Here is a 23,357-nt window from a genome sequence, read left to right on the forward strand (position 1 = left end):
TGCGGACACTGGCAAACCCTTTCTTCATGTAAAGATTTGATTTGATTTTACATTTTATAGAGCGCATCGTATGCCCAAGGGCGTCTTGGCGCTAAAAAGGCCCTAGAAGAAAATGCAGCCAAACATTGTTTGCCCTAACTAAACTCTATCACAAATTATGGAGTCCAACAGATGAGGGGATCCATATAGTAAATCGGCATAATTGCTACCCACCATAAGCTACGGGCACCATAAGCTATGGCACCTCACATTCCCTGGTTGGTATGCAGCTGCATACTGAAGAATATTCAGTCTCCCCAAAATAACAAGATGCACACTGATGCGACTGGAGTTCGGGCTGGCGAACATGGACACGGAGTGTAAAAAGGACTTAATCAAATTCTACCATCAAGTGTCCAGAGCAGATTCTGACTCCATGAAAGGAGCCCTGCGTGGGATATTTCAGGACAAGAAGAGCCACTGGTCACAGTATCTTAGCAGAGTGAGAACCACACTGAAGTTGGCCACAGAATGCCTCATAATCCAGGTATAACATTGCAGCACTTAAAGAAGACTACAAAGAAACAGGGCACGCTCCTGCCAAAGGAACAGGAGATAAACAAAATTAGTCACATCTCAGGTGCTGTGCCGCTTGACAAACCACACGAAGACAGTTCCTGTCAACCATTCATGAGAGCGGCTATCGGATATCAAGCCCTAAGGAACATGTTATTGACTAGGCTCCTGAAATGCCCATTTGGGAATGCAGGTCTGTAGGAAGGGGGGTCTCTAGTTGGCGCAGTGCAACACTAGCGACAAGCAGGGACTCTCTCTTCCTCGTCAGGGCTGAGGGTTACCTTCCAGACAACCTCTGCTTACCCTCTAGGTAGTGTGGCTTAAGCAGTCGTAGGCTAATCTTTGGGGCACATAGGGTTAAACACTTGCAATATTACACCTTCACAACCAACCCACCACACAACGAGACCAGACTGTATTCTGTAAAAATATATATCTTTATATAGATTTTAAGCAGGCTTGTGAATACAGTCAACGTACTTTAAGGTATCGGTTTCAAGTTACTTAGTTCAAGTTGCCACAGTTCTTTCTAGCAATAAGCGTTCTCTTGGGGCCCTCAGGCCGGTGTCAACAAAGTTCTTGTGGAGCAGGCGGCTCCCAGGGGATCTGTCCCACGTCGCGTTGCCTTCCCGGGGTCGCTGTTCGTTGCGGCTCTCAGCCGAGCAGTTCACGGGTCATCCGGGGCAGCGGTGTTCTGTGGCGGCAGGGTCCTCTCCTCGTCGTCCGCTCCGAACCTGGAGGTGGCGGCTGTGTGATGGCAGCAGGTGGCAGTACGGTCCCCAAGTGCAGGACGTACCCAGCCAAGTGCCGGTGCAGCTGTGCGCTCACAGCTGAGCTGTCGGGCAAGATACCGACCTAGGGGACTCTCACAGGGCAACTGTCCGTCTTTGCAAGTGGATTGGCTGCTCGTTGCGCAGTCAACTCGAGAGCTCGGACCGGACGGGTCCTCCTTTGCTTTGCTCTCGGGCTCCCGGTGCAGTTGCGGTCACGGTGTTCGGGCCAGCGGCGGCTGGTCCTCACTTTGCTTTCGCTGTTGCGTTGGGCCCCGGTCACGGTGGTCAGGTGGATGTCGTTGCCTTGGAGGAGATTCCTCCGTCGGTACTGCAGCGATAAGCAGCACACGTAGTCGCTTTCTTCAGGGTGTGGCGCCCACTGGTCCTGGGGCGCTGGTCAGGGGGCAAGTTCAGTTGCAAGCCCTTGGAGATCTTTTAGCAGAGTTTGGCACAAAGTAAAGCAAAAGTCTTCTCGCAGTCTTTCCTTCTTCCTCTCCTTCGGCAGCAAGGCACCAGACACAGGCAAGAGTCAGCACCCTTCCTTGTCCCTCACGGTCCTTCTCGTCGGGCAGAGTTCCTTCTGTAGCCCAAACAGGATCTAATTTTCAAGGAGCAGGGCTCCTTCTTTTATAGGACATTTCTTTTGTTCTCGCAGGCCAGGGGGGCCTTTGCATAGCCACTTTCAGTCCTTGAGTACTCTGGTGGGTGTACTCCGGCTTCTGCTTTCAGTGTGAGGGGCAGGCGCATCAGACGCCCCACAGGAGGTGGAGCCAGCATTGTGCGGACAGGGGCTGCCAGAGTACCTTGTTGATGGGGGCTTCGCACTTCCTGGACCAGGGGCCGGCTGAGTCATCAGTCGCTCCCCAGGAGGGTGGAGCCAGCATTGAGGTGGCAGAGCACAGCTACAGTTCGAGTCAAGAGCCACTCCTACCTCCCACTAAGGTGTAATCTGCGCATTCACCACCTGTCATCCCCCAGCCCTGTCACTCACACATCCCAGACAGTCAGATACACATACCAGCAGAGGCGGGCTGAAATGGTTAGGCAAGCAACTGCTAACTTTCTAAAAGTAGCATTTGCAAACCCAGGATACTAAAATAAACTTTACTAAAAGAAATATTTTATCATCCTGAGTTCAGGCATACTAAACACGACGCGCTACCATGCTCCTTGAGCCTGCTGGGATTATAGGGTGTAATAATTCCAGCAGCTCAGTCTGGCCTAATGGAGCAGGTAGCCTTCAATAGTGAAATACGGTTTTGGTTGTAAGTCACTACTAGGACATGCCACACACATCAGGGCTTGTCCTACCTTACACCTACAACGCACCCTGCCCGCAGGCCTACCATAGGGGTGACTAATATGTAGTCAAGGGAAGGTTCGGGGCTGGCAAGTGGGTGCACTTGCCCAGCTAGCGTGACGGTACGAGACCGCACGCGGGTTCTGCGGTCGCAGTTCCCAGACACATCTTTACGGCTGCTTCGGTGGGTGGCGCAACCAGCGCTGCAGGCCCACCAGCAGTATTGGCATCTACAAGCCCCGGCACTCTCTAGTGCACTTTACTAGGGACTAACAGTAAATCCAATGAACCAATCATGGATACCAATCGCATGTACAATTTACAGTAGGGAGCACTTGCACTGCGGCACGGGTCGGCCGTGGCGCAGTGCCCTGAGTATCGGAAAACCAGCAAAACATCGGAGGCACATCAGCAAAAAGTGGAAGGGAGACTCACGCCAAGGTGCCAGGTCTAACAAGGTCCTACTGGAAAACAAAGCCACCAGGGCAGAGGCACTGCAGGTTGCGCCATATACCTTAAAACCTGTAGAGCACTTAGTCTGTTGCTGTCCAGTGTTGCTTCCCCAAAGCTGAATTTATTTAAGGCCACTGTTTTTGCGGAGCAGCGTATGAACATGCAAAGAGGCTGGGTTCTACATTTTCTGGTCTGATGCCCCAATGGATCTATCACGAACTGGCAAGTTCATTGCTGCAGCTGGATGGCTACTTGAGGGATAAAAGTCCACACGAGGGAGAATCCCTTCAGGCAGCATCAGGTATGAACTTGCTTGAACACAAACCATCAATTGGTGGCCCATAGGTTTGGCACCCTATACAGGGACCAGTTTGACATCTGCCCACTGGCTCTACTGTCCCTTTTATGATAGAATTAACTCATCTTGTTGCTTTGAAATAGCTGACATGTCTTGGCTGCTTGACACTTTGTGCTTTCAAAGATATGGTAGACAATAACCTCTCCCAAATCCTTCACAAGAGCTGCACTTCAAACCTGCCAGTATTTCACACTGGCTGCATTTTCAATTTCTCCTCTGAAGTGTCCGTATTGATTCGTTTGCACGCTGCACTTTGGAAGACGCTTGCACTTATGCTGTCCGATGTTGTGCCCTCTTTTCTGGAGACCCTTTGTCCTATGTTCTTAATGATGCCCCCCGATTTTACCCTAATGCTTTTATAAAGTATTTTTTTTATTTGTCGTCTGTACGCACTTTGGTAAAATTGTAAAGATTTTAATTAATCATGCAATCCATTTTTCTTACTTGCTTGTGTCTGGTAAACTCTCCATCTACTCCTGGTTACCTAATTTTCCTGGTGCCCCCCCCACACCTGCTTCTAGAGCTCGGAATCTTGGAGTAAATCTTGATGACAGACATTCCTTAGAGGCATATTTTAATAGGCAAACTTCCATCTGCTTTTTGTGCATGACGTTATTAGGAAAAAAGCTCAGCTGCCTCCTTGCTCCTCAAGAAAAATTGCCATTTTAGCTCATCTCTCCACCCTGCATTGGGTGGATATAAATAAGCAATGTCTCTTTACGGCGCTCTGCTTTTGCCATAAGTCCCTACCCTGTCTTCTATATGACCATTACCTCTCAGGCCCGGCAAGCGCTCCCCTTCTGTCTATCCGAGCGGACATGTCTCTTTTCAGATTTCACAAACTGCTAAAAACCTGTCTATTCTTTACATAGGTGTGGACCTGATTTATTGTTTGGTGAATGGGATAATCTGTCACAAACGTGAAGCCTGTCAGCCCTATTAAAAGTCAGGCCCCTGGAATGATGTGGCAGGGAGCACAACATTATGCAGCAGGGATGAGTAAATCATGCAGCAAGAAAAGGCAAACTATATGCAATAATGCAGCACAATATATGATAGTATTACTTCCTTATGTTATCATTTTTACATGTGATAATACTGTCTGGGCAAAGATTTCACTTCATTGGTGCCAGTTTAACAATCAAATAAAGAATCAGTCAACAGCAATAGCAGACCCCCCTTCCCCCAAGCGCCTTGAGACCCTCCGGGTGAGTAGTGCGCTATACAAATGCTATGATTGATTGATTGATTGAAAGAAGACCTGTTACACTTTGCAGAAGGCCTTACACAATATGTTCCAGCATTTTAGTAACCTTTGATGTGTTTGAACTAGAATCAATTTATTTGGGTTAAAACCTGCAGAGTATGCAGCAGATGATGGCTTATGTGGCAATAGCGGGAGGTTGCAGAATCGCATAGTTTAGTGGCCCTGTAAATAGTGTCAGAGGATATAATTCCCTTGTGACACAGCGGACGTGATATCCATCACATTTGCGACGAAGTATCCTGTCCACTACACCCTAGATCAGGCCCTTTGCTTGCAGTTCAGTGGCTTACTTAGTGCAAGGACACACCGTCGTTTGGGTATTTGCACACTTTATAAATAATGTAAATCTATCTAAGCAATAAATCAATTATGAAATCGCTTTCTAAAATGTGAGTCACCTGCTAAATATTATGAAAGCGTGAGCCTAGAATAGCATTTCTGTCTCCTGTTAATATGCTGTAAGGGATGTGAGCAGACTGGACTTTTGTGCCATTGGTTTACATTAAGGGCCTCATTACTATGGGACCCGGAAAGCCTCCGCTCACAGTCTGAAGGCTTACTGGGCCTCATCGCAGGCTTCACTTTCGACCGCCGCATTATGATGCAAGCAGTCGAAACTGAAAGAGGACGTTCATTCCGGCTGGATTCCAATGGACTCAAGGAGACTGGCACGTAATCCCAATGAACAGCATTTCCGCCGTTGGGATTACAATTCTAGGTTTCCGACAGGCTTTCCATGCCAGGCTTTGAACATGGAAAGCCTGTCGGAAAGCGAGTTTCAGGGCCCGTAGCAAGGCTCCCTTCTATCTGTGACTTCCGGTTGGGGGCTGAGGGGGCACCTAGAGTGCCCGCTTGTTAATCCCTGCACCACGCGGCAGGCATCTTGAGGTGCCTACCACACGGTGCAGGGATTAACAGAATCTCCCATTTCTCTATGGGAGCTTGTGCTACGGTTGGTGTACGGAAGCAGCACAAGCTCCCATAGAGAAATGGGATTATGTAACAAACATCACCATGTGTGGTCGCATTGTAATTGCAGTCTTAGAACTGCCGACCAGAGGTCGGTCGTTTCCGAGACCGGATGGTGTCGGTTGGAGATAACTCCGACCAACATCGTAATCAATCCCTATGTCGTGGTGATATTTCTGTGTTTAGAGTCCAGTTCTCTATTTGACCCTCTTTCTTCATATTTTAATGGTTATTCTGTTTTTATCTTTTTTCCTATTTATCTCTCCCAAAGTATGTTTGTTTGAATATCTTAAACAAAATTAAACTATTCTATACTAAATTGTTCAAATTACTAGTGTAGTACCTGCCTCCACTCACACCTAACCTGTGGTTTCTAGTAAGTACTGAATTTAGACTCCGACTAGAAGTGACTGAAAATCCAGACGCATAGGAGCATTGTTCCCCAAGCGAAGATTACATCATTGTGCCAGAGAATTTGTGCAATTTTCAATCCAAATCTATCAGTTCAAGTTGTGTGATCCGGTGGCTCTCGACAGGGGTAATAGAATACACCGCGTGCATTGGTATAAAGCATGGACCAATGATGGTGCAACCCTCTGACTGACCTTAATCATCTGACACAGAGGCAGTCCTGCCGAAGTGGAAACAGAATTGTTGAATTAATTACTTACAACATTAGGGATGAGCTGGCAGCGCTTGATCTTTAGAAGCCGGACGACTTGAGATGGGTCCACCAACTTCTCCTCTCGGATTTGTTCGCACAGATTGCTAGCCGCCAAGAACAGCCCCGAGCGGCTGGCCCCATCCCTACAACAGAAGAGGGTGAGTTATGGCAGTGCTATCATGAAAATAACTGAGCTTATCATACAGAATTTAGTGGTGCCAGAGTCAGATGATGTTGTTTGATAGATGAAATGACAGCAATGTGTAAAATCTAGGGAAACAAACAGATTTATGAAGTCTTGGACTTGTATGTATTTGCATAACGTAAACTATATCCTGAAGTTTAATTTCTTGTCTTGGTTTTAAGTGTAAGTCTAAAGCAACATGCAAAAGGACCTGGAGTGACCGAAGTTTTAGGAAAGGATGTGCACAAGTATATTTCTAAGACAGGAGGCAGCAATATTTTTATCATTTATAAAGTGTGGTCTACAGAATATGTAGTAGTGCATTTTTCCTAGCACTTAGAAGCCAGCACTGGATTCAAGTGGCTTCCTTTCAGGGCTACGTATGTGCTAGGGTAATTTCACCAATATAAATTACATCGGATTTAGCTCATTCATCTACTAAGGGTAGTGGGAGTGACATTGTTCATCCTTTGATCTCTAACAACATCACAGGGCTTAGCCTCTGACCCATATTTAGGCCCTCAACAACCACCAATTCACTATCACAGAGTTTTTTTTGTTTTGCTTTTTAACACCTTTATTAACATGGTTCAAGTCATACACAGCATTTCGCCTACAACCCCCCGGGCCGGCGATGCGGTAATGATGTAATGATGCATGTAGACAATAAACAGCCAATTCGAAGTACACAGCCTGATGCCGTCAACCCAGGGGCACGGCAGAGCTACAGCACCTGACAGTGGGCAGTCCAATCGCGAACTTCTGTCGATGCTATGACGGAGCGTATGGTAGTGTCTTCACACTCACAGAAGGTAGGTTATGTAGGTCATATGCTGTAAAGCCAGAAATGAAGGTGTATTTTGTATTTTATATCCCCCCCCTCCCCCTACAGTGGACTTCCCTCCCCCCCAAATTCAAACAGGAAAGACAACTCCCACAGAACTCCCCACCCCCCCTCCCTCTCGCTGTCCTACCCGTTCACTGACCCGTCTGTTATTGGCAGTGCCATGTGTAGTCTTGTGTTGGTGTCCGCCTCTCTCGCCCTAGGTGTATCTCCTTCTGAGTAGGCCGGGGGAGTGTCGACCTTGCCCTGTGCAATCTCCCCTGTGTAGTATCGTCTGTCTCTCGCCACAGGACAGCCAGGTTTCAATACTCCACCCAGCCGTCTCCATGTCTCCCCACCCAATGTAGTCCCCTCCTTGACTGAGGTCTCATGAGTGTAATGTGTGTGTGTCAACTATTGTGTATCCTCCCTCTCTGCCCGCTGTGTGTCCACTGTGTCCTCACTAGTGTTTCTGAAGATGTTATATAAGCCCCAGAAGTTCTTCGGCCTGCTGGTGGGAGGGAGAAGCTCGCTGTAGTGCTCTGCTTGTGTGCAGCAGTATACCATGTCCCTGGCCCATCGTTTTTTGGTCGGGTCGGTCCTCTCATCCAGCACTGCGCCACCGTACGTCTCGCCAACAGCAGTCCCATATCCGCCAACCTCCTACACGCCACCGGCAGAGGTTTTGAATAGCCCAATAGTGCCAAACCAGGATCGATCGGTAGTTCATGGTCTAGTATCTCGCTTAATTCCGAAATAACCGCCACCCAGAACTCATATATCTTGCGGCAGCCCCACGCCATGTGCAGGAAGTCCGCCACCAGAGCGTGGCAGAGCTCACATTCAGGGGATTGTCTGAGGCCATAGCGATGCAAGCGTTCAGGAGTGTAATATACTCTCGGTAGGAATTTAAAGTGTACCAACCTGTGTCGTCCATTCAGAGACACTTTTCTAGTATTGGCACAGCATATGCCCACATCGAATCGTCTATTTCTGTCTCGAGGTCAGTCTGCCAAGCCAGTCGGGCCTTGGAAGGCTCCTGCGCTCTGTAGGAGACAATGCTCTTGTACAGATGCGTCGTCAAATGCCGTGGGGACGCTGTTGCTATGACGTACGAGAGTTCTGGAATATCTGATGGCTCTGCTAGATCTGGGCCCAGGACGTCTCTCAAGGCACTTCTAAGTCTATGGAATTGGAACCGCTGTAACAGTGTCGGGCCCTCCACTCCTTGTGTAACCTGGTCCCACGTATTGACCTTACCATCCTAAAACAGATCACCCGCAGTCTCAAGCCCTAGCTCAGTCAGCGCTCGGAGTACGTTCCTGTCCCCAATGGGGGCCAGCCACTGCAGCCACTCCACCGCCATCGCAGGGGAGTATAGCAGCACTTCCTCCCTAGCTTGCAGTAAGGCATTCCAAGCATGCTTTGTAGCCGTTATCGAGTCCAATACACCCACCCTACGATCAACAGGAGTACAAACCATGGCCGGGAGTGGAAGGGGTTCCGCAAAAAAGCCGTTCCAAGCGTACGTGTGGGATGTTCTTGTCACCATGAATCCATGTGTGCAGGTGCGTGGCCTGGGCCACTCTATAATATCTCTCTAGGTCAGGCGCACCCAGCCCACCCAACTCACACGGGAGTGTAAGAGTGCTCCACCGGACACGCGGCTGTCTACCCCCCAAAGCCAAGCGGGTCATAAGCTTCGTTAGGTTCCGAAAGAAGGCTCGTGATAGAATTATGGACAGGGTGGTGAATAGGAATAAAAATCTCGGGAGAATCACCATCTTCATGATGGCTACGCGGCCCATCAGGAAAAGCGTGAGCTTACACCATCGTTCCACGTCGTCTTCACATTTACTAAAAGCCACCCCATAGTTTTCATTGAAGAGTACCTCTGGATCAGTGTAACGGATATTCCATTTCAAAGCGATCCGTCACCGGGGTCAGGGGGAACGCCACCGATTTCTCCCAGTTAACCTTTAGACCCGAGAGGGCGCCAAAACGAACCACCTCTCGGAGAACAGGCGAAAGGTTGGACTCTGGATTTCGCACATACAGTAGCGTATCGTCCACATACGTCGAGATGACTATCTTGTAGGACGGAAAGCTAACCCCCCTATGCCAGTGGTACTCTCGTAGTGCGATTGCGAGTGGTTCAGCAACGAAGGCGTATAGCAACGGGGACAGGGGGCAGCCCTGCCTCGTGCCTCTACTGATGGGAAATGGGTCCGAGACCCGCTCCCCCAGTCGCACCCGAGCTACCGGTCTCCAATACAGCTCGCCAATCATTTGTAAAAACTGCTCACCCAGCCCCATACGACGCAAGACCTTTAGCATGAACGGCCATTCAACGGAATCAAACGCCTTCTCCATGTCTAAGAAGATTGCAACAGCCTTCGCATCCTGATGCACATGCTGCATAGTACCCAGCACTGTGCGTATGTTATAGGACAAGTTTCGTCCCGGTACAAAACCAGACTGTTCTCGGCGCGATAAGGGCCAGTCGGGTGGCCAGGACTTTGGCATAAAGTTTAGCGTCGACATTTAAGAGTGATATCGGTCTGTACGAACTGCAGGCACCAGGGGGTTTGCCTGGCTTCAGTATGGTAACCAAGAGGGCCTCCCTCATAGTGCAGGGCATCCTGCCTTCCTCGCATATCTCGTCAAACAGGGACAACAGGTGTGGGATGAGTTTGTCCTTGAAAGCTTTATAAAAGCCTACTGTCAGGCCATCTATCCCGGGAGTGCTGTGTACGTGCATGGTAGCTAGGGCCTCAGAGAGCTCGTCCGCTTGTATGGGTGAAATGAGAAACTCCCTGTCCGACTGCGCTAAAAATGGTAGTTGTACATGCTCCAGGTAATCGTCCATGTCCGCCTCCAGATCGTGTGTCTTAGTAGTGTATAAGTCAGAGTAGTAGACACGAAAAGCAGAGAGAATGTCCCCATCTGCCGTGACTGTGTTTCCTCCCGGGGTTTCAAGTTCCGTCATTCTAGGGGTTCGTTTATCGTCACGCCGTATTCTGGCTAACAGTGAGCTAGAGCGCTCACTCTCACCGTAAGTCCTCGCCGAGGCGTATTTCCCCATGTAACAGACCTCCCTGTCCGCCTCTTCATTGAATTCCGAGATTAGGGATCTCAGCCTGTCACCCACAGTGGGGTCAGGGTCAGTCAGGAGTCTCGTCTCTAGGTCCGCCAATTGGGATTCCAAGGTGTGGAGTTGTTGTCATATGGCCTTCAGCACACCTTGAAGGCCTCCCAGACCATGTGGAAGGTATCCACAGAGTCCAGGTTCTTCTCAAAGAAGATGTCCATTTCCTCCGCCAGTTCCCCTCTAAAGGTATCATCCAATAGAGCATATGGAGGGAAGCGCCAGGTGAACGGGGGGATATTGCGATTCGGCGTCGCCAGGACCAACAGTATCGGTGAGTGGTCAGACAGTGTTCGCGTGAGTACAGAGCATGTCACAATTTGGCTAGTGATGGAATGAGAGACCAACCAGTAATCGATCCTGGTATGTATGTCATGAAAGGAAGAGTAGTGAGTGAACCCACCCCTGCCCGCATTCCTGCTTCTCCACACATCCACTAGATCTAATGTCAGTAACTCTGCTTGTAGGGTCACCGCAGTCGCAGCTGGCTTTCGCGCGGGGCCAGAAGACCTATCCAACCTGGGGTCTAGGACTAGGTTAAAATCTCCCCCCCAGAGCAGGTGCGCCGAGGCATATGTTCTACAACAGAGAGCCAACCGGGCATAGAAGTCAGGGGAGTCATAGTTCGGGCCATATACATTAACTACAATTAAGTCATGTCTCTTACCCTCGCACCTCAAAATTAGGTAGCGGCCCTCGGGATCTGCTTTAAGCGGTCGCAGGACCAATTTGGAGCGTGGGTTCACCCATGTCAAGACGCCCCTAGAATGTGTAGTGTGGCCCGCCACTGTAGAGTTGCCCAACAGGCCCCTGTGCTGCAGCATCTTGCTCGTGAGTGGTAAATGGGTTTCTTGAATGAGAGCCAGATCTACATGGTGTCTCTGTAGATAATGGAGTACTTTCCGCAGCTTCCTGTGGTCATTGAGACCCCTAACATTCCAGGTCAGCACTCTTAAGGTATCAGGAGGATTATCCAAATTCGTCACCTGGGCACTAGCCATCGGAGTCAACTGACGCCATACAATAGTACAATGCTACCATGCCACCAACATTACTCGAATTATCCAAAGGGTACAGCGAACATTCAGGAAATAGCCCCCCTCCTCCCCTACCTGCCACCCTGCCTCCCCTTCCCAGAAACAGCAACTCCCCAAGCATCACCCTCCATCCCCCCACCCACAGCAGACCCACCCCAACCCGGTATACAACGTTTAGCACGCATTTTTTACCACGCACTACCATTATAACGCAGGCATTACCACGCATACCATTACAACGCATTGCGCTGGGGGGCGCTCTAGGATAGGGAATACGTTTAATTTTATATCCAACACCTTCCCTAGTGTCCACGGGGACTGGAGTTGGAATATAAAATTATACTTACCGCTATCCAGCACCTCAAAGCGCTATGCGTTGTAACGGTATTCGTTGTAAATACCGCGTTGTAAAGGTATGCGTGGTAATAGTATGCGTGCTAACGTCATACATCCCCCCAACCCGGTCCGACAGTGTTCTACCCACCCCACTCCCCAGAAAACCCACCCCAACTGAAGTCAACCAACAAAACAGTATGCTGAACGCGCGGGGGCCTAGGTAGCCAAGTGTCATAGTCTCTACCTATGTCTCAGAACGCTCGTCAGCCATTCTACCCGCTCCCGCCGTGCACAAAAACCCCAGTCAGTGCAACGTTCTACATCGTAACAGTAATCAGTGTCACAGTGCCCCCGTGTGGGACATGCCCAGGACCTCGATCGGCAAATTTTCCCAGGTCCAGTTCCCTCAGCCCCCAGTATCTACTGAAACGAACCATGTGGTGTGCCCCAACAGGTGCCAGGGCAGGGGGCGTGCAGAATGCGTAACCAGAGCAGCCCCCCCCAACTCACCCCCCTGTCCCCGCACCACTTATCTGTTTGGCTTGCAGTCCTCAGAAGGTGCATCATGTTGTCCTTCACCCCACCTGGAGTGGGCCGCAACAAGAACAACCCGGGAGCCCACTTCTCGCACACCAGGCGATCAGCAGGGCAACACAGCCTAGAAAGATTCAATCCTGGTCGTCCAGTCGGCTGTCGCTTTCGTCGTCCTCTTGGTTCTTGTCTGAGCTCCCTTTCGCTTCCCTCGACCATCGCTTCATCGCCTGCTGCAGCGCCTTAGGATCCGTGAAGATATGAGAGTGGCCACCTTTGTTGACTCGCAGCTTAGCCGGATACAACAGCGCATAGTCCAGACCCATCTCCCTTAGACGTTTTTTGTGCGGTATGAACTGTTTCTGCTCCTCCTGCACCTTAGCCGTAAAGTCCGGGTACAGGGAGATAGCCGACCCCTCATATTGCAGGTTCTGTTTTGTGCGTGCCAAACGGAGTGCAGTGTCTCTGTCCCTATAGTTGAGAAGTTTCGCTATGATAGGGCGCGGAGGCGCACCAGGCTGCGGTTTGGGTGCCAGCGATCTATGTGCCCTCTCCACTGTGAACATATGTGAGAATACTCCATCTCCCAGAAGTTTCACGAGAAGCTGTTCCACAAAGCGCTCCATAGGGCCCGTTGCTGTAGACTCCGGAAGGCCAGTGATGCGTAGGTTACAACGCCGAGAACGTGCTTCCAAATCCTCGGTTTTATCTTGCAGTGTCCACATCATCCGCTCCATCTTTTTTTGCGCTGTGTCCAGATCGGTTTGCGCCTCCTCCACTTCCGTCATTCTTCGTTTGGCCATATCGTGCCTCTCGGCATGTTTGTACAGCCTCTCCGCCATCCGATCCATTCTGTAGGATATCGCGTCGATCTTGGACCCCAGGGCCGAGATGCTGGACTGGATGCCCTGCTCCATGGATAACAGCATAGTCTTTAAGTCTGAGTCAACGCTCGGAGCCTCCACCAAGCTCTCCGTCGGGCCACCCTCTGCCACCGGGCTCTGCTGTAATAGACGCTTCTGCGAGAGGGGCAGTTTACTTTGAGTCCTATCACCCTTGCCCATTATGCCACACCTCACTCCTGTAGGCCGCACAAAAGCGTAGGATCGCTAAGGTAGGTCTCAGGACAAATAAGCACAAGGCTTTGGCACCTGCGGGCCGCTCCTCACCTCGAACCACCCCCCGACTGGGGCTCTGCGGTATTGTGGGCTATCGTTACTAGGGCGTTGACCGCCGGAGATAAAATCGAGCCGGCGTCAACCCTGAAGGGCCAGTCGGGTGAAACGGGGGGCCCCGTCGGTCAAGAGGCCAGCTTCGTGTTGTCCGGGAAATGCTTTTACCCCTCAGGCGCAATGTCTGGAGCTTCCTCACCTGCGTCCCGCACCACCAGCACAGCAGGCGCCGAGCGTAGAAATGGCGCGAGGGTCTTCCAGAGGGTAGGTCGCCGCCTTGCTCGAGTTGGCCAGAGTAGGAGCACCCGAACTAGCCCACCACAATGTCCGCTTCTTTGTAGTGTCCTAGGGTCATCTGGAGGCGGGCCCTCATCAGCTGAACCCCCGGGGGGGGGCCGTATCCCTCCTTCGCCCCTCCGCAGTACTCCCGGAGGAGGGGGGTAAGTTCCCCAGGTCCCGCGCCGTTGGGTAGTGTCACAGGGGTGGGGTGGGGGGCGGGGGGGCGCCAAGACCAGGCACACCGTCGGTGAGCTCCCGGCCCTCTGGAGGGGGGAGGAGTCGATGGACCGGTACCTCGCGGCGTCTGTTGCCGCACGTCTCGTTACGCCCCACGGGTCTGCCTCGGCCTCGCACCCTCGCCGCCGCCGGGACGTCCGCCCGTCCCCCACACTCCGGGCAGGTCGCGAGAGCCAGGGCCGGTCCTCGAACGTTGCTGCAGAAGGATATTTTGGTTTTAACATGCCGGAGCTGCGGGATTAGGCAGCCATTACTCTTGCCGGCTTGCTCCGCCCCCTTCACTATCACAGAGTTAAGAGATGGAGCTGAAACTAAAGAAAATAAACACACCCCTATTGAGCCTTGTTTACTTGCTCTTCCTGTCCCAGCATTCATGAACCCTGAGACGAGGGGTAGTGCCAGGGTTATCAAAGGAGAAGGCAGGGCTAACAGCTAAATAACAGGAGGCCAGAAATACAAAGCTTTTTTACGTTCGCAGATGGCCCGATTTGCACCATCGGGCCATTTGCAAATGCAAAAAGGCATTTTTAAATGTACAAAGTCCTAATTGCTATTCGGAAACCGGTTACCGAATCGCAATTTGGAATTGCGATTCTCCTTTGTGAATGTTTGTAAAAAAAAAGTTTTTACGGACCCCAGCCTACTTTTTTAAAACGCATCTCGTTTCCCTTTAAGGGAAACGGGCTGCATTTTTTTTTTAAAAAGTGCTTTTTTGAAAAGCAATTGCAGACATTGTGGTCTACTGACCCCTGCAGGCCACCATCGCTGTGATTTTTGCCATCCCCAATGGGTTGCACACCGAGACATACCTCATTAATATTTATGAGATAGGTCTATTTGTGACCCACTAGGAATCGCAAAATGTGCAATACAAATATAAAGGTTAACTAGCAATAACAATGCCTTTAAATTTGTATTTTTATCAGGGAACATTGGCAGTTCATTCAAAGACAGACGGAAAGTGCAGGCTTTGGGTTCTGACAAATTGCTGCCTAGTCTTTTAACATGGTGATTGGTGTCTACTTTTCTTTAACTGCAAAGTAAGAGCATTTTTTTAAAATGAACTATCTGACAATCCTATTGGGGTATGGGGAGGTAGCAAAGGAAAGGCGATGGGATGCTGTTTTCTTTCTAACATACTACAACATTGAAATACCTGTGCAGATATTTCAAAATAAATCAGAAGTTAGCACAAATGAAACACATTTTTCTGTAATTCTGAAAGGTGATAGATACAAAGATTTTCATAGATTCCAAACAAATGAAGAAACTTTGCTTGGTGATTTGGAAATGATAAATATTTCCTGAAACCCAGCATCAGTAAAACTGCATGTCAGTGTGAATTGTGTGGCCATTTCACTGGAATATGTGCTGTCTCTAAACATCCGTTTGCTACTGGAGCAGCATAATTTACACGTTTTAGAAGCAATGCAAATGTGTAACCGACATCATATCTTCTGTGTGTTTTGACGTTATTAATGTAAAGTGAGGCACGAATACGATTATTGAAGGTGTATTCACTGTAGAAATTAGAGTTTGTATATGTGTCCTTATATTAGCCTAACATGAAGATTTGTCGTTCTCATTCACATTATAGTTGTATTTTGAATTATATTGTACCTACTGAAAGTACCCTACATATGTATTCAAGGATTACATTATTTACGTTTTGCATTTATTCTGATATGTATACTGATATTATGCGTACATATATAATCATGTACTTGAGTGAACATTGAAAATAATGAGTTTAACATGGAATGTATTTTTTGTGTAATCTGCATGTTTTCTTTTCTTGCAGATGCACTTATGTGATTTTAGCTAGTGAGTGTTCTGTATTAGAGACAGAGAGGCCACAGAAGAGAAATCTTGGCGCGAACAGGACGATTTAATAGGCAGAAGAAGCCTCCTATTCATCGCATACCAGGAACTAAAAGCCTCAAGTTTAACTTGGTCGTTCAAGCTCTGTGGGATGGGAAAATCTATGAATGTTGCAATTTACTTAGGGAGACAGAGCAGAAATTGGGGTTTAGTGACGTGTAATGAAATATGGATGTTTGTAGAAATCTTTCTTTTAATTTAGTGTTCACACTGATAGAGGTATGGCAGATCCCCTTAGCTCTTGAGAGTTTCTCTGCTTTCCTGTGGCTCTGCAAGTGTGTAGCTTCATGTTATTACTAACTAGCTTACCCGTCGCGCGTTGCTGCGATCTCAGAAGAAAGGAAATTTAAGGAAACTTGTTATGATAACATTCCATTTACATTGTGTCATTTTTATTGAAACTTATTCATTTTAATATGGAAAACATTTTAAAGTGTTGTTTTAATTCTGTTTATTTATTCGAGTGCTTGTGGATACACGGTATTTTTTGTTTTTCCGTCTGGTGCGTACACAAATAAATCAGAAGGTTTTCCGACGCGTGAACTGGCCACATACAGTTGTCCATGTGAGAAGCACGGATTCTCCAAATCTAGTCCACACACTTGCAGCGATTGTCCTTGTGCTTTGTTGATGGTCATTACAAAAGCGAGTTGCACCGTAAACTGTAAACGTTCAGTATTGGAAAGATTATGAGGGCCCTGGGGCCGATATTTAACTTTTTTTTTTTTTGCCAGAAACCTTCGCTGGAGTGTACACAACAACTTCCCAAAGTTTCATGGCGATCGGATGAATGGTGTAGTAATGCATAAAGGACAAACAGACATACTTTCGTTTTTATAAATATAGATTTCTCTTTTCGAGAACTTCCCCTGGAGTTTTCATTATGCGGGCACTGTTTTCCTTTATTCCTAAATCTTTGACATCTCTATTCTGAAATTTCCCATTCTAGTTTAGAATCCACATAACATTCCTTTAGAAAGGATGATTTCAGCTCCTTCAGGTAATACCAATGTTTGCTTCTTCGTATCTGTATTGCTGTGACTGTATTCTTTGCGAGCCTGATGTTACTGACACTGAACCTGATTTGGTGTTTCGGCTTGTTGACTATGATTTTGTATCTTTATAGTCTGATTTTGATATGGACTTACACTGGATTTCTAATTGAATTGTAATAAACCTACGAAATTTAGATATTGATTCTTGCTACTCATTGTGTGGTCAGATTGGCTTCTAAAAAAGTTAAGTGGTGTATTTGTAACAAACTCCTTTGCCCCCTAATCTACTAAAAAAAGGTCCATTGAAAGACGAAAGACCTCCACTTCCATGCACGCTCTAACACTACCAGACCTTGCAAAGTATGCCCCAAAATACCCCACCTCTCCCCATTTTCCTGCTTACTGGCTAGGTTGGTTTCCTGTGACGCTTGGATTTTTGCAATCTCTGGGGCATATCAGCAACAACCAGCGATAATTATCGCTAAGCGCAGTTAGTGCTAGGATTATTATCGCCAGCAATCACTGTATTTTATCGCTAAGATAGAGTGCTATCAGCGACACTTATCTCAAAAGCAATAAAAATACCAGCGATAGCTACAAAATGTTGGATTATTGCTGGAAATCCAGCGACAGGCGATACCTTGCTTATAGGGCAGGGTGTACTTAGCCATTATGTCCTCCTTCCTTTGGATATAATAGCTAAGTCAAATTGAAAGCAGGCGTAAGAAGAGTAGGGATAAGCACGGTTAGCGCTACTTTTCTTATCGCCATGCAAGTTAGCAGGAGGATTGTTAAAAGGAGAAATGTCGGTTAGCGACATTTCTAACATTATTTTTGGGCGGATCGCCCACTTTGCATCTCGTTCTAATAAAGAGTACTAAAGCTATTAAAGGTATAATTTGCATCTACAAAAGAATACAGAGAATTTTACAGAATTCTTTTTGTTGCTTTTCAGATCTTGGCCCTTCCCGAACAGCAAAAAGTAAACAAATAGACTGTTAAGGGAAAGGGCGCTAAGGCGAGGATTCACGCGAGAGCGTGACCTTGCTGATAATGCGATAAAATTATTGTGGCTTTTCGCCCGAAAATGGACTCTAAAGCAGCGATAATTTTATCGCAGCGGCTTGATGATATGCCCCTCTATGACTTCTGTGATGTAACACTGACAGTTGCGCCCCCACTCTGAACATTTTCCCAGCACCATTGGCTTTTAGAACGATTTCAAGACTAGTCCAGTACTGTCCTGTAGATAGAAAAACTAATGCCTAACATGCAAATTTTTGGCATGTTCCATTTTCAATGATCTCCACGGGGGTATAGTGTTACCTCCTTGCTCCAATTTTGCCACCTGAGATAAGGTTTGAGAGTGGATCGAGAGCTGTGTGCACTGGGTAATGACGGAGAGAGCCAAATGTCCAATGGTTGACAGCCAATCAACTCATAATGGTGGATAACTTATTTGAGTTTAGTAACCACAGAATGCACAATTGGATAAATAGCTTCGTCAGGTGATTAGAATTGTTTCCTAGTTTAAATGCTTTTGTTTAATGGTTAGTCAAAATATACAAAAGATAATGCTTGAAAGCCCGGCGATGAATGTTAGTGATGTAAATATTTATAAAACCTACAGAACAGTTTTACACAATACAAAAAAGTGCCTACTCTAGGTACAGTTCAAAGCGCCAAGATTCGAACATAACTGGCAATCTGCTCAAAATTAGATTGCAAGAATCAGGGACAGACTCGCCAAAGCCTTCGCCAAATTCATGTAGATTTACAGCGACATAATTATTAGCAAATCAAAAAATTACATTTTAAATAAAAGTGTTAACTCAACAAACCTACATATTTATAGGTATTAAATCAATGTATAACGTTACGAGATAATTCACCAGTTTTAAATTCCACACTGTTGGTTAAATTCCATTCTTTATCTAAAAAACATGCCATTTCATTTTTTTTTTTTTTAAACATATTTATTAATTTTTCAAAATTTTTCAACATATTCCAACATATGTATTACAGCATATACCAATTTCTCAGGTGGTTATATAGTACCTATGCATTTCACTGTTTTTATACAAATTTTCATATCATAAGCAGATATCATAAACAAAAAAACCAACCTCTAATACAAATCAAATCTAGCTTCTGTTTCACTATTCTGGATTTATCCTGCTAGTCTTCCACGTCGTGATTGGTTGCCATATTTTTTTGCCTAAGGCCTTGGCCCTTTTACCTTTCCTGTCGTATATTGCCTTTTCTAAGTTATATATAGTAAGGAGGCTAGCAATCCAATCTGCAAATATCGGAGGAGTCTTATTCAGCCAATTCCTTGCTATACAAATGCGGAATACTGCTACTGCAACAAAAATAAACTCTACTGGCGCGGTTTCCATCGTGCCAACCACCCCCAAGATGATTAATTCATCTAGTAGCTTCAACTTGATCCCAAGCGTTTTATCAAAGAATTCTTCAATCGCCATTTTTAAAGTAAATAATTGTGGACACTGCGAGAACATATGTACAATATCTGCTCCGCTCGCATTACATCGTGGGCAAGTTATTCCTGTTGTTCCGCCCCACTGGGCAATTCTAGCCGGTGTATGGTAAAGTGAAAATACTGTTTTGTAGTGTTGCGATTGGAGGGTTGCTGAGCATAGCACCGTTCTACCCAGATCTAGTGACTCCTGAAAGATTTCTGAGCCTGACCCCAATATTTCCGTCCATTTTTGTGCAAATTTTGCCCTTTCATCTGACTTAGTTCCTTTCAATTCTACATAGAGATATCTTATTGTACATTTGGTGGTTGTTTTTATATAATCCATAATTTTGCACTGCCACATTCCCAGCGGACCACCTTGTTTTTGTGTCAGAAAGCTCCTCACTTGTAGATATTTGTAAAAACTGTTGTGCTCTAGCCCAAATTTTGCTTTAAGTACTCCAAACTGCATGATATTACCCTGTTCATCCAGTAAATCCCCTATCTGTATTATGCCTTTATTATACCAGTCAAGCATAATGACATCCTTAAAGATCTCCCTCGGCAGTGAGTTATTTGTGTACAATCTTGTATAGTTATTAAATCTGCCTATCCCTAATTTTTTAGCCACTCCTTTCCACACCCTATACACTGCATTCAACGTCTTAAATCTCGTGTGTTTGAAATACGTGAATTCAGTAGTGTTGAAAAACCCATTCTCAGCTTCCTCCCCCAGCAGTACAGCATAAACATTAGGTAAGCCCACCTCACTATCCGTTGGTTGGTCCCGACCTCCTCCTCCTCCTATTAACACCTTACTATACTGTAATACTGCAGCCCAATAATAGAGCCTGAAGTCAGGAGCTCCCCAGCCCCCTTTTTCCCTATCTACCGTCAAATGTCTATATGCTCTTCTTGTTTTCCCTTTCACCCAAATGAATTTATTCAAAATCGATTCTAATTTGCTAAACCAAACATTTTCAAAATATAGAGGTATAGATCTAAGTAAATATAGCACTTTAGGGAATGTTATCATTTTAATGACATTTATTCGCCCCATTAAGGTCAGATGCAAATTGTTCATTCTTTCTGTATTTGTTTTGATTTTCTCCAACAGTGGTCTCATATTGATTTCAACTAAACTATCTAACTCGGACGTGATCTTCACCCCAAGATACGTGACTTCCGGTGCTATTCTTGTATCCTGATAGTTTACCCACCTATTTTTAATTATTTGTGTTTTTTCTTTATTTAGTGAATACCCTGAAAATGTGCCAAAAAGTGAAGCCTCCTGTTCAATTTCAATAACGGCTAACCCTGGATCCGGTGTGACCACTGCCACATCATCTGCATATGCAAGTGTCTTATATGCATAGCCGTGTAAGCCAATCGGGAGAATGTTCAAGTTTCCTTCTAACCTTCGTAAAAAAGGGTCTAGATATAGGGCGAATAACAGTGGTGAGGCCGGGCAACCCTGTCTTGTGCCACGCTTTATATGTATATCCTCTGTATACCCCCTATTGATCCTCACTTTAGCTGATGGAGCTACATATAACGCCTTTATAGCCTGTATATAACCTGTACCAATCCCGAACCACTCCAAGGCTTTCCACAAGTAGCACCAGGAGACCCTGTCAAAGGCTTTCTCAGCATCTAAAAAGACGGCAGAGGCAGGGTCTCCTGCAGCTCCCGTGGCGTCCAATATGGTGATCATTCTCCTTGTATGTTCCGTAGTCCCTTTACCTGGTATGAAACCATGCTGCGTTGTGTATACCAACCCCTCAATTACTTTACTGAGTCTTTGTGATAAAGCCTTAGAGTATATTTTTGCATCTGCATTCATAAGCGTGATCGGCCTATAAGAGCCAGGATCCAAATGTGATTTATTTTTCTTCAAAATAACTACTATACTTGCACCAGCCCATGACTGTGGTGTATTCTCCCCTTTCTGTGCGTACCTTAAAGTTTCCAACATGTATATCCCTAGTGCATCCCAAAATGTCCTATAAAATTCTGCTGGTATCTGGTCGGGTCCTGCGGCCTTCCCCGAGGGGAGTTTTGAAACTGGATTATGTAGTTCCCTCAACGTTAGTGGAGCCTCTAGAGTCTCTTTATCTTCCAGGGACAGTTCCTTGTGTGGGATACCAGCCAAATAGTCCACTATCTCGTTTCCGTTGCTACTCACGTCTTGATCATACAAATCAGAGTAAAACTCTCTAAACACCTCCCTCACCTCTTCCACCTTGGTTACAACCTTCCCGCATTTACTCTTGATTTCTCTAACTTCCCCAGCTGCCAGATCTTGCCTGGTGCGCACTGCGAGCATATGCCCAACTCTCTCGTTGAACTCGTAGCATTTTTCTTTTTTTGCCAAATAATTAGCCGCAGCTTTATTAGCTAATCTTTCCCCAGTTTCTGCCTTCTTCAATTCTATTTCTAGTAAGACCTGCTCAAGAGGTTCTTGATTTATAACATGCTGAGTAAGCTGTTGTTCTAAATTCCTTAAATCTTGTAACCTACTGGCTAACTCCATTTTCTCCTTTTTACTCCTATACAGGGTATAAGCCAACGTTTCCCCCCTTATCCCTGCTTTGAATGCATCCCAGACCATACCTGCGGTTGCCGTACCTCTGTTTACCTCCCAGAACTGCGTGATCCATACCTTCATTCTGCTAACGTAGTCATCTTCTCTGAGCAACCCTCTTTCAAATGTCCAACAATACTCTTTGTGACCAATATTGTAGTTCCGGGAGATAGTCAACACCAGTGGATTGTGATCTGAGGAGACTCGAGGTAATATTTCTATTTTCAGATCTGATACTAATGGACTGGTGACTAAGAAGTAGTCTAATCTGGCTATACTTTTATGAGGGGCCGAATAGAAAGTACTACCTGTCCCTGTAGGGTTGAATGCCGCCCAAACGTCTACCAACGCATTATTATTCATTAGATTGACAATGGCTTTTCTTACTCTCTTTTTTCGCTCGCCCTTCATCCCCCCTCCCCCCAAACCCAGCCCTGTTAACCCATTGATATTGAAATCTCCACACACAATTATAGGTTCAGTCCATAGCGGCAATTCGGTATCTAGATAATCAAATATATCAGGTTCATCTTCATTGGAACCATATACAGAAACAATTGTGTAGCGGCTACCGGCTATTTCTCCTTCTATCATCACCCATCTACCATCCACGTCTTCCTCCTTTCTCTCTACTTTCATCAAGCCTTTTTTCGCCAGTATAGCCACTCCTTTTGTTTTAGTATCTTGGTGCGTGTGTGCTAATACATCGAACCCTAGCTGATCCATAAGATACCTATCCTTCCCCCTCACATGTGTTTCCTGCAGACATATGATGTCCAATTTTAACATTCTGCACATAGCTGCTACTTTCTGTCTCTTGCCCCCATCATTTAACCCGCATATATTGATTGTAGTGATTCTTACTGCCATCTACTTTTATACAAAAGACCAAAAAACAAATCCTCAAAATATTTTCCTACCACCTTTGTGTGTCTACCTACCATTTTATTTTGTGCTGTAAAAAACCTTCTCTCTTTACCACCCTCTTCCCTCCCCCCCTCCCCCACCCCCCCCCTTTTCCCCCCTCCCCTTCCTAGCCCCCCCCCTGTCACAGGCAAATAGGTCAATCTTGACCTATGTGTGGCTGCGTGCTGCTGTAGTGTCGCTTTCCTTCTCCCACCCTAGCTAACCATATTACCATCGTGGGACCCAATATACAATATAGCTAATATTTTTCCTTATTTAACCTATGCTGGTTCTGATTCCTTACTTTTCCTGCTTTTCTGAAACTCTGTGATCTCTGCTAAGTATTCTCCTGCCTTCACTTCCGAGAAAAACATTCTGATGCGGCCCCTTGTGACCACTTTTAACTTAGATGGATACATCAAG

General features: G+C 46.6%; 1 protein-coding gene across 1 annotated transcript in view; it reads right to left on the reverse strand.

Moving 5' to 3' along the window:
• LOC147726124 (receptor-type tyrosine-protein phosphatase mu-like) overlaps nucleotides 1-23,357 on the reverse strand; it is a 1,369,719-nt gene that overhangs the window by 28,752 nt on the left and 1,317,610 nt on the right. Inside the window, exon 34 of the mRNA XM_086960227.1 lies at nucleotides 6,347-6,482. Coding sequence (XP_086816353.1) covers nucleotides 6,347-6,482 — 136 coding nt within the window. The remainder of the gene's footprint in view (nucleotides 1-6,346; nucleotides 6,483-23,357) is intronic.

Source organism: Lissotriton vulgaris, chromosome 3_1, assembly GCF_964263255.1.
Source record: "Lissotriton vulgaris chromosome 3_1, aLisVul1.2, whole genome shotgun sequence".
In the NCBI taxonomy this organism is placed as follows: Eukaryota; Metazoa; Chordata; class Amphibia; order Caudata; family Salamandridae; genus Lissotriton; species Lissotriton vulgaris.